The 12,567-nt window shown below is 38.4% G+C and overlaps 1 protein-coding gene across 3 annotated transcripts in view; it reads left to right on the forward strand.

The window, feature by feature from the left end:
• LOC109912903 (ADP-ribosylation factor 3-like) overlaps positions 1 to 12,567 on the forward strand; it is a 23,357-nt gene that overhangs the window by 727 nt on the left and 10,063 nt on the right. For 2 of the 3 annotated variants that reach the window (XM_048614477.1, XM_020512349.2), the window contains exon 2: positions 12,385 to 12,548. In XM_048614477.1, coding sequence (XP_048470434.1) covers positions 12,410 to 12,548 — 139 coding nt within the window. In that variant the 5' untranslated portion in view covers positions 12,385 to 12,409. Of the gene's footprint in view, positions 1 to 77; positions 398 to 12,384; positions 12,549 to 12,567 lie in introns of those variants that run through there. The other variant, XM_048614476.1, reaches the window with a different exon arrangement.

The raw sequence follows: 12,567 nt of genomic DNA on the forward strand, positions 1-12,567 counted from the left end.
GGGGAGAAGAGGGAGGGTGATTCCGTCCCATGGGAGAGGGGTGGGAGATGTACCGGCCCCATCCCGAGGTGGGGAGGTAGAGAGAGTGTTTTGCGGCGGTGAACTGGCGGCCCCCGAGGCTTGGCCGTTTACGGAGGGAAAGTATGAGAGGAGCGTCGGTTGACCGCACCGACCTTGGGGTGGATGTGGTACAGCGAAATGAAAATGGAATTGAAGTGTTGGCGATCGGTTTAGAAACCGGGATGGGGCATTGCAGCTTTCATCAAAAGGAGCGATCTGTCACCATTTAGACTTCATGTCAGAACCCTGTACATCAGCCTGGCCAGGGCTTGGTATGAACTGGAAGCCTTGGACGTGACCAAGGGCAGATGGGTATCCTAACTTGACTTTAACTAAGGTTCGATATGGGATGTTTATAAGCAAATTAAAATTTGCCAATGGTCCTTTTTTTGTTGCAGACAGCAAGTAGGGCCCATGTATCTCCACTCTTAAGGGTGCACCTAAATTCTGGGCCTTTGTTTGGAAATTGCTTTTTTAAAGAAATATTTGCATTTTACAGACCTCAAGTTGAAAGTTAGGGATGGTGGCAGCAAAACACTTTCAAGCCAATAGCAAAGAAAACTTTCTGGGTGTGAACATCTTTAGCCTGAGAAGTTTGCTGTGCTAAATCTTGATCACTATGTTAACTTTAGATTTGTAAGACTGTCCTCTTAATTTCATGAATAATGGAATGTTTTTATGTAGCAGTTTTGAAGGCCTTGAATTAGCTGGTGATGTTCTCAAGGTACAAATGCAGATAAAGCATTTTTTTGTTATAAACATCAATGCCATTGATTATGCCCATGTCGTATTCCTTCCAAAGTGCATCACCTAATTCAACAGGGTTAAAATCCATTTGCCTTTGATCTGCCCAATCTGTGTACATCTTTCTGTAACCTAACACCTTCCTCCACTGTCAACTATTTGCCCCTCCCCCATGCACATACATACACCTCTACATCATTTATGAATATCTCAAACAATAAGGGACCCAATACTGATCCCTGTGGTACAACTCTGCACACCAGGCTTCAGTAACACAAACAGCCTTCTACCACCACCTTCTGTCTCCTGTCACTAAGCCAATTTTGGATCCATCTTGCCAAGCTAGCTTGCATTACATGAGCCTTTAACCTTTTTTTCAGTCAGTTTCCTATGTGGGACCTCTTCAAAGGCCGTGCTGAAATTCACATAAACTGAAACAACTGCTCTGCTCTCATCCAAGCACTTGGTCACCTCCTCAAAATACCATGAAATTTGTTAGGTATGACCTTCCCCTGCCAAAGCCATCCTGACCATTCCTGATTAAATCTTCCCTCTCCAAAATGGAGATTGATTTTTCTCCAGTAGTTTTTGTACCACTGATTTTAGACTGGAATAAATTTGCGAACACATGGGAACTGAAAATTATAACCCAAAAAGAAATAGAAAACTTGTACAAGTATGTTTAATTTAGATGATTTAAATGAAAAATATCCCAAGACTTACTGTAGAAATTTCTTTCAAAATTGAGAGTTTGACTGCTTTTTCTGTAAGGATCTCCAATAAAAGCAAGAGCAGCCCTTTGGGAAATCTGTGGTGACTCTTGATGTAGAAAAATTCTACAGGCTGGCAAGAATTAGTTCAGTTATTCACATGCTTTTGCTGTAAGGCTGGTTTCCTGAATCATTCGTTTACATGGCTAACTTGCTTATTAGCTGTACAGTACAAAGCTCCCAGTCTTCTTTGTTTCTCTCTTCTCTTTCACCCCCACCACGCCCCCACTCCCCCACTGCATTTGTTACCTTGATAATGTTGTAATGCATGGATATTGCTGTTAAAACCTTTTCAGCTCCATCACAGAAGGAAGCCATGCTATTTTATGTCTGACATGCTTCAGGACCTGTCAGTTGTTGTTCAATTGATGCACAAAACAGAATGCCCAGTTTTGCTGGTTTAAAGAAGGATAGACAAGTGAAATATTTAACTAATTTTCATATTTGCATATTGCTGTTTCTATATAATTGAAAATTTGTTGCATTAGGCTATTTGTGTATTTATCCTGAAGTGTATATGCTGAAAGATCTTATTGAGTCAGATTATTATTTTACCCAAGTCAACACAGTTGCTACCTGTCCCTTTTCTCTTTTAGATGGTTCTTAAACCTTTTCTGTGGCCACCCGTAATATTTCTTTAGCTGATAAAATTTAACTTAGTCTTGAGGACCCTTTTGGTTGTTTATATATTTAAATTGTGTTTTAAAATGGCTCCTCAGAGTGGAGAGTGCACTTTTCACTGCACTTTGTACTTGGGACAATAAATCTGAAATGTCATGCATTTGCATGACGGCCAGCAGCAGTCTGAACAGATTGGTCTTTTTTCTTTTAAAAAAGATGTCTACAAATGCAAGTTGTTAGTTTAATGGAAGTTTGTGCGGATGTGGATTCCTTCACCTAACCTCCAACCCTGAGCCACCTACCTGGCAGCTGTCTTTGATATGGAAAAGGTATCTTTTTTCCAGCAACTTGAATTGCCTTGACGGTTTAGACTCATAAGCTCAATGAATTGTTCATTACATAATTCCTTTTGAAACAGGAATATTTCAAGTGCAATTTAATGGACAAATTCTTATCACAGTAGCATTCTTATTTGCCAAGGGTTTTACATATTGTTCCTCACTACAGTTTACACAAATCTAGAAGTAAACCTCAGAATTTGGAAGTATTTTCAGAAGTGATAGAATCTGTTCTGTGCAAACTTGAAATTCAGTGATTCTTTTCACAGTATGTTGACTTAGATTTCATTTTGGTGATTTGATTGCCAATGAAAATGAACAAGTGTAAATCTTTTTCTTAGAATGGCCTGGACACAGGTCTGTCTGTCTATTAAACGTTTTTTCTTGATGTTGGAGTGTTTTCTTTAAGTGTGGCTATCATCTGCACTTTCCCTTTTGAATTTATCACTATAGATTTGGTTCCTATTGGCCTCTTCAGGCATGAAGGAAATGGATGTGTATTTTTTTACTGCCACTGGGAGACATTTCTTAACTCTGAAATTGCCTTCGCAAAACTCTCTTCTCCAACACACACTTCTGTCTCTTTTAACGTGCTTCTTAAAACTTGCAGTTGTCTGCCCCATTATTTCCTTGTGTGGGTCTGTCATATTTTACTTTGTGCCATTTATTAAGTGTTGTGCTCTCAGCCATTTAGGCCCTAAGCTTGGGAATTTCTTTTGACACTTCCACCATCCTGCTAATTTTGGGTGCTCTTTAAAACCCACCACTTTGATTTAAGCTTTAAGTCTCCTATTTCCTTCCTGGCCCAGTGACAATATTTTTGCTTTCCTGATGCAACTTAGGGCGTTTTCCTACATTAAGGCTTTTGTAACAATTCCAGCTATTGTTCCTGTATTTAATATTGGTGCAACCTAATAATAAGCAGAGGCCCATTGAGGCATTGCTTGGAAGCAGAAGCTTCCGATTTCACTCCAGTCTGTTCAGGCATTAACGGAAAATTGATTTTTTTTTCATCAAGTGTAAACTAATGCAAATTCTACCTCCATGTAATGGAGGTAATGTGTGAGAGACTTGTTTCTGTTTGCAATGAATTGATTATTTAGAGCAGCAGTGACGGTCAGCTGTAATATCGATCTTTTGGTAATACTTAATTTTGGGTGTGTAGCGCTGTTTTGTGGTTGAGGAAGCTAGGTTGACACGACTGGTTGAAATTTAGAACAGCTGATGAATGGATTGCTTTTGAGGGAATCTGACCTGATAGAACTGTGGATGTTGTGATTACGCACTCAACTCTAACTTGAGTTATTTTTTAAAGTGGTAATTTGAGCCCAGTTTAACTAAAATTTTGACTTGGAATGTAATTAAATTTCCTCATTGAGACAAACTCAACCAAGAAAATATTCTCAAACTGTAAAGCTGTTTGATTTGGGATGTTTTTGTAATTACATAAGAACATAAGAAATAGGAGCAGGAGTAGGCCCTCAAGCCTGCCCTGCCATTCAATAAGATCATGGCTGATCTTTTTGAGACTCAGCTCCACTTGCCCGCCCACACACCATAACCCTTAATTCCTTTACTGTTCAAAAACTTATCTAGCCTTGCCTTAAAAACATTCAGCAAGGTAGCTTCAACCGCTTCACTGGGCAGGGAATTCCACAGATTCTCAACCCTTTGGGTGAAGAAGTTCCTCCTGACCTCGGTCCTACATCTGCTTCCCTTTATTTTGAGGTGATGCCCCCTAGTCCTAGTTTCACCTGCTAGCAGAAATAACCTCCCTGCCTCCACTTTATCTATTCCCTTCATAATCTTATGTTTCTATAAGATCTTCCCTCATTCTTCTGAATTCCAATGAGTATAATCCCAGTCTACTCGCTCTCACCTCATAATCCAACCCTCTCAACTCTGGAATCAACTGAGTGAATTTCCTCTGCACCCCCTCCAGTGCTAGTATATCCCTTCAGTAAGGAGACCAAAACTGCACACTGTACTCCAGGTGTGGCCTCACCTATACAGTTGCAGCATAGCCTCCCTGTTTTTAAACTCCATCCATCTAGCAATGACAGACAAAATTCCATTTGCCTTTTTAATTACTTGCTGCACCTGCAATCTTTACTTTTAGCAACTCATGCACAAGGACACCCAAGTCCCTCTGCACAGCAGCATGCTGCAATTTTTTTACCATTTAAAACAGTCCATTTTGCTGTTATTCCTACCAAAATGGATGACCTCACACTAATGAACACTGTACTCCATCTGCCAGACTCACTTAGACTATCTGTATCCCTCTGTAGACTTTCAGTGTCTTCTGCACACTGCTCTAACGTGCTGTTAGTGTGATCTGCAAGTTATGACACATCACTTAGTCCCCAACTCCAAATCATCTAGTGGCACCGGTGATGCCACAATCATCATGGGGGGCGGCAGGGTCGGGGAATGTGGGAAGAGTTATTCTTCTACCCAAGGAGCATTAGTATTTGGGTTGCTGCATGGTAATTTCTTTAAGAAAGTCAGTTCTGTCTCTAACAATGTTTTCCAGGTACCTTGCTAAACATGGATTAGTATTGCATAAAAGGACCCTGGTTTACTCACTGTACCAATGCAAGCACTTTGAAAGTGCCACCAATTATTGCCCCTCCACTGCTCTTGCCTCAAAATTGCATGTCTTCTCCATGCACATATTTCTACAATTCCCTTTTGAGCTATAATTGGACTCTTTGCCAGAAGATGATGGAAGTATGTTCCAGATCATCCCTTGCTGTGTCTGTGTTTTTAAGTGATCTCATGGTACTTGACCAAAGAGCCAGTGGCACTTTGTACTTGTGTCCTGTTTGTTTCCAATGGCAGAAACATTGACAACTTCCATGTATTTATTGTGTGAAAATCTTTCATTTTAATGACCTCTATCAAATCTGAAATCTTTCATCTCTGGTACTGTTGCAATAAATCTTTTTTTTTAATATCACTCTTTTTAAGTTTAGGCGTATCTAAGAGCTAGCTAATGTTTTCATTTAGCATAATTTCTGGCAATGCTATCCATCACTTTTCACTGTAATTTGTAACAAAATACATGTGACAAATCAAATTTCCTTCTATATTCTTGTTTATTTCTAAATGTGAAGATTCTGACACTTTTTTAACAGCCACTTCAGCTTATCTCATAACTTGTGTACCCGTGTCCAAATGTGTGTTGCTCTTGTAATTCGTTTCCCATGTATAATTTGGTCTATGTTGCTTCTCCTCAATTTGGGGAAAAATGTATTACTTCTTATCTTTTTAATTTCATCTGCCAGCTGTACCTGTTAGTCTGGCTTCTGATATTCACCACCTCTTTACAAATTTATAACATTTTATTAAAACATAAGATTCTGTGGAGACAAGGGAGTTGAAGGATAATGGGGACAGTCAGGATAGTGCAGGTCAAGTCACAATTAGACCAGCTGTGAACTTAGTAAATGGCTAGTCAAGCTGAATGGCCTATTCCTCCTTTTTTTTTTCTTGTGATCTTATTCCTGAATTTCATCTCATCTGCAGACTCTGAAATTATGCCCGAATACCCAAATGCAGATCATTGTATGAAAAATCCTGATTTGCAATCTGACACCAGTAAAGGAATAAAGCATATTTTGATTGCTGTGGGCAGCTCAACTCAGCATGAGCACTGTTACAATTTTCAGTGCTATTTAAATCCAAGTGCCTTGTAGTGAGAGGTTCCAATACTGGTATACTAACATTTTAGTGAATTTAGTAATTGTCAAACTTGTCAACAGTATTATGGTTTGGACTAATTTGGTTTCAGATTTGAATGATAATCATTCTTGCAATCAATAGCTTATTTAAATTGCAGATTACCCATTCAACAGTAGAAATTTCTGCATTGAAATTTGACTAAAGTAACTAGTCTGATTTGACCTCCAGGTCCTTTTATGGTACTTGTGTTTTAATAAGATGTTATAAAATTTTAAGCATGTTAATTATCTTGGTTGATGTTATTACTAGAATCTGGATTGGTAGATTATTTCTTTTGACCTTACTGAGATTGGATTTCACAGAAACAGACAAATTATGCTAGAGATTCAGTTAAACAATAAGCTTATTGTTAAAACAAAAATGAAGTTACCATAGAATAAGTCAAACTATTCACATATTGCACAAGTTTAAAGAGTTTGAAACAGATGGTAAAAGTAATCCTATTAATCCCAAAAACATTCCTTTGCAGCATTCATACCAGAGAGAATTCCCATCTTTATCACCCAAGACACTTACCAATTTTCAAACTGAAGTTTTTTCCAAGCCATGGATGTATTCCCTATTCTTCTAAAGAATACACAATTTCTAGAACCTGCCAAGTAAAACCTAATACAAAGCTGTTTATTTTTGTTTGATACTAAAACTGTCATGTAAACAAGTTTCCACCAGTTCTTGGAGACTAACTGCCACTGTTACAGCAATACTTGAAAGCTAATCACTAAAGCCCTTTGGAGAGGCATGACCCATAAATGATATTTTAATACATATAATTATGCCACCTCTTGCAAAACCAAGAAGCTACACATTCAACTATACTAATGGTAACAACAAAATATTGGAAATGTCCACTTTATTAATTTTAGCTTCAATAGTACTTTTCTTAAGAAACAAGAGGAGTGGGACCATTCTGTCCATCAAGCCTATGGTACCATTTAAAGAGATCATGGCTGAATATCTACCTCTACACCATTTTTATGCACTGTCCCTCTACCCTCCAATGTCATTAGAAATGGCTAGATTTCTGAATTCTATCGAACATGCTTAATAATTGAACTTCCACCGCCTAATGGAGTCAACTTGCTCAGGCAGCTCCTTGTTGTCACTGTCCTTTGGGTCCAGACTCCTCAGACAGGGGAAACATCCTATCCACACTTACCTTGTCACACCATGTAAGAATGCTGTAAGTTTCAAATAGATCTTCTGTCATTGATCAAACCATGAGAATCCAAGCCCAATTTCTTCAATGTCTGCTCAATTTCATCATCTTCATGATTCTTCTGGTGAACTTCTGTTGCAATCTGCTATGGTTAGTACATTTCTCCTTCAATTAAGGAGAACAAAACTGCAAACAATATTCCTGGTGCAGTCTAACCAGAGTTCTAAAGTATTGCAGCAGGGCATGTTTACTCCTGTACTCCAGAATAACCTTTCAACACAAGCTGATATTTTTTTTAGTAGCTGCATTTGTTACCTGCACTTCAGTTTTGATTAATGCTGAAGAACACCCAGCTCCGAGTATCAATATTGCCCAATGTCTGAACACTTAAGAAATATCCTAACTTTCGCTTTTGCTACCTAAGAGGATAACCTCTCACTATTGACATTATATTCCATTTGCCATGTTCTTACCTGTCTGAACCCCCTTGATTCCTGCATGCATTCTCCTCAAAGCTTGTACTTTCAGCTAATTTTGTCATAAGCAAGTTATCTTTGGAGATGTTATCTTTGGTCACCACAAACAAATGACAAATGATTTATGTAGATTGTGAACAGCTGTGGTCCAAACACTTGCAGTATCCCAGTAGTAACAGCTTACAATTGAGTGACCTGTTTATTCCTGCTGTTCCTATGTATAGGAATGGTATATTGCTTCCAATCCCGATACTCTAATTTTATTTATGAAACAGTGCAATCTTATTGAAAGCCTACAAAAAATCCAAAATGCACCAAATCCAGTGGCTCACTGGTTTGAGCAACATCTTCAAATTCCAACAGATTTGTCAAACACAGCCTTGCTTAAATTCTGGTTATTGCACTTGTCATAACATTTTTCCTGACTACTGATGTCAAATGAACGGGTACTTCAATTTTTCTTTCCTCATCCTTGAAAGTAAGGTTAAGCTTACTGCTTCCCAGAATCAAAAATTAATTGGCATGAAAGTTGATAACTACCCTGGACCAGATGACCTACATTCCAGTGAGTTCAGGAAGACTGTGGTTATAGAAATAGTGGATTTAATGGTGGTTGTCTTTCAATTTTTTTTCTTCTTTTGAGTGCTGTATCTCTCCAGACTATTTATTTCAGTTCCTCATTTTTGCAAATCCCTTAGGTCCCTAGTTGGTTGTTTTTTGGAGATTTTCTGTATCTTTTAAGAAGTAATGATGCAGGGTCAATGGACCCAAACATTTGACTTTGATTTCTCTCTCCAGATGCTGCTCATTTCTCCAGCAATTTCTGTTTGTGACATAAAGTAATTGTTTAGTTTTTTTCACCACATCCCAATTCTCCAGTAAAAATTGTCCTGTCTTGACCTGTAATGGACCCACATTCATCATTGCTAATCTTTTACTTCTGCACATCAAAAAGTTTTTGCAGTCTGCCTTTACGGTTACCATTAGCTTCCATTGATATTCTCTCTGCCTTTAAGTTTTTCATTCCTTTTTGTTTTTAAATTGCTCCCTAAACTCAAAGCCTATAAGCCTTTTCATTTAATTTAATGCAATATTTAACCACACTTCTTTAGAACTGGTTGGCGAACCTTTTCATTTGAATTTTTGTGCCTGGGGGGAAATATGCATTTGTTGTGGACCATGTAATAAATTTAAGTACTAGCCATTGCTTGTCTACCATCAAATCATTTTGTATTTTCCCAACCTATTATAGACAAATGTCTTTCAAATCTTCATAGTTTCCTTTTGTTAAGATTTAGGACTCCAGTTTCAGAATGAACATCTATCACTTTAAACTTTTTTTAATGAAATTCTATTATGCTCACTATTGGAGTGGCTCCTTTTGCAGCAGGGTTTTTAAACTAGCATTCTCATTACATAATACTAAAGTAATTTAATTTAGTTCCTCCATTGACTGCCCCAGAAATCCATTTTGGACTCCCTCCCCCTCTCCCTCACGTTAGTGTTAATTAGGTTTAGGGAATCTTGATATCCGAGATATACAGCACTGAAACAGATCCTTCAATCCAACCCGTCCATGCTGACCAGATATCATGAATAAAACTAGTCCCATTTGGCCCATATCCCTCTAAACCCTTCCTATTCATACACCCATCTGTGTCTTTTAAATGTTGTAATTTTACCAGCCTCCACCACTTCCTCTGGCAGCTCATTCCATACTGTTAACCATGTAATGTCCTGATTTTATTTGGGGCCTAATTACTAATGTAACATGGAAACCAATTAATAACTCCTGTTCATTTGCCCCATGCTGTTTCTTGGCTCCATTGTAGTGATTCTGCTTGATCCTTCAATCTAAGACCCTCTAATTTACTGGTGTTGCCCCTCATTAGCAGTGCTACCAACACCTCTCCCTTCCATCTATCATTCTTAAAGAAGAATATCACTGTTGAATACTCAATTTCAAGTCCTAGTCTCCAAGTAACAGTGTCCCTGTAAAGTCAATTAAATTTGTACATTTTTACATCCGTGTCTTCAATTGCCCTTGTGAATGCTGAATACATTAAGGTAGTCACCTTAATTTTATATCTAACATTTTTCTACATTCTGATTCTTGCCTTCTAACTTTACTTGCTGCTTTCCTACCTTGTGTTGCAATTTTTGCTCCTCTCTAATCTGCATTCTCTTTGGGGTTCCTATTATCCTACAGTCTAGTTTAAACCCTCCCCAGCATCATCTGCAAATCTTTGAGGATGTTGGACCTGGACCTGTTTTTATGCAACCTGCCTGTCTTGTACAAGTCCACATGACTTGGACTTGCTCCACATGCTACAGAAATTTGACCTTTGTTTATGCTTTCACTCACTTCATTCTCCTTTTCCTTTGCTCATTAGTACTTCTGGTGCCCTCCAGTTTGTCTGGTATATGTTGCTGTGTACTTTTTCACAAGAAAAGGAAAATAGAATGAGCAAGCTAGCAAGAAGATAAAAGCCTCTACAGGAATGTAAAATGGAAGCAATAAGCAAAACGTTGGTGTATTACAAGCAGAGTCGGCAGAATTTATAATGAGGTGTAAGCGGCAGAGGAATGAAATACTTTATTCTTCTCTTCAGAAGACTTTCTTAAAAACTGAAAATGGAGAGTTCAGGGACTGATCATAATAAATTGTAAGATATTATATTTTTGACCAAAAGTGCTAGAGAAACTAATGGGACTTTGATAAGAGGTGGCTATAAAGATTCTAAATGCATTTGTCGTCATCTTTAAAAACTTTAGTCTTGAGTCCTCCCTGCCAATTAGGAGGTGGTAAATATAACCTCCCTATTTAAGAGGGAGAGCAAACTGCAAACTACAGACCCCATTTAGCCTGACTTCAGTGTTTCTCAAGATATTAAAATCTATAATAAAGGATGTGATAATAGTGCAGTTAAAACAATAGTGGGGTTGGGCACTATTGAAATGAACTTCAGAAAAATTTATCAAACATTAATTCCCTATTTGGAGACTGATGATTTAACTAGCAAAAAACAAGGGGAACCGATGGAGGTGGTATATTTAGATTTTTAGAACACTTACTAATTGAATGGAACATTACCACTAACCAAGTTGGAGCACATGGGAATGAAGGAACTATGTGTGTATTTGTTGAAGGACAGTTGTAAGTGGACATTTTCAGGTTGGTATTCTGACTAATGGGCTCTGGAAGGACAAGTGCTTGGGACTGAACATTAACAATCAGTATTAATGATTTGGATGTGAAGATTAAATGTATTAATTCCAGGTTTGCAGATGATACGGTTGGCTAAGAATGAGAGCTAAGGATACAGAGATGCTTAAGGGGATTTGGCTTTAAGTAGGTGAGCCAAGTTTTTTTTATTTAGTAGATGAAATCCAATGTAGAGAAATGAGGTTATGCACTTTTATAGCAAGAGTTTCTTAAACGGTGAGGGGCTTGGTGTCTTTGTTTTGAGCCACTAGAAGTTAACATGCAGATTCAGCAAGCAAGTCGTGTAATAGCCTTGATTACAAGAGGATTAGAGAAGTAAATATGTCTTATGGCATTATACAGAGCTTTGGTGAGACCGCTTGAAGTATTATGTGCAGTTTTCTCCTCACTAGAAGCAGAAAGATATACTTGAAGTGCAACAAGGTTTCATATAGTTAATTTAGATGCCAGGACTGTCCTGTGAGCAAAGACTAAATGAGATGATGTCGATCAAACATTTCAACTTCTTACAGGATCAATAGAGATTTGGCAAATACATTTCCTATGGCTGTTGGTGGGGGGGGTGCAGGTGAGAGGAGGGAGTGTGGTTCTCGGGCTAGAAAGTGATCTCAGAATAAGGCGCTGATCACTTAAGATTGAAATGAGGTTTATTCCCCACTGAGTGCAGAATCTTGAGCTTCTGCAGTCTGCAGAGTCACTTATCTATGTTCAGTTGAGATGGCGCAGTGAAATGGCACTGAAGTAAATGGTCAGCCATGATCTCTTTGAATGATTAAGTGGGCTTGAAAAACTAAGTGGACTATACCTTTTTAAGCTTTTACCCTGCCATATGCAATGTAGCACAACTGGGTGCATGTTTGTAGTGGTCGTGCATCTGGAAGGAATGTAATAGCCCCAATCCACACTTCGCGTCGTAGAGATAAACAGCGCAGAAACAGACCCTTCGGCCCAACTTGTTCCTGCTGACCAGATATCCTAAATAAATCTAGTCCCATTTGCCAGCATTTGGCCCATATCCCTCTACCTCCGAGCCAGTTCTGTATCCAAATAGCTAGTGCACCCTGTATTCCGTGAGATCTAATCTTGCTAACCAGTCTACCATGAGGAACCTTGTTAGATGTCTTATTGAAGTCCATACAGATCACGTCCACTGCTCTGCCCTCATCAGTCTTGATTGTTACTACTACAAAAATCTAAATTAAGTTAATCACGCTTGTATGACATTAAGATGTTTTCCTTTTTTTAGAACTGATCAGTCAAGTGAAGACAGCATGGGATCTTTACTGAGTTTATTTGGTTTTTTGAAGAAGGAAATGCGAATTCTAATGGTGGGACTTGATGCGGCAGGCAAAACCACAATCCTGTATAAACTCAAACTTGGAGAAGTTGTAACAACTATTCCAACTATTGGTAAGGGCTGATTTTTTTT

Source organism: Rhincodon typus, chromosome 30 (assembly GCF_021869965.1).
Source record: "Rhincodon typus isolate 14 chromosome 30, sRhiTyp1.1, whole genome shotgun sequence".
Taxonomy (NCBI): Eukaryota; Metazoa; Chordata; class Chondrichthyes; order Orectolobiformes; family Rhincodontidae; genus Rhincodon; species Rhincodon typus.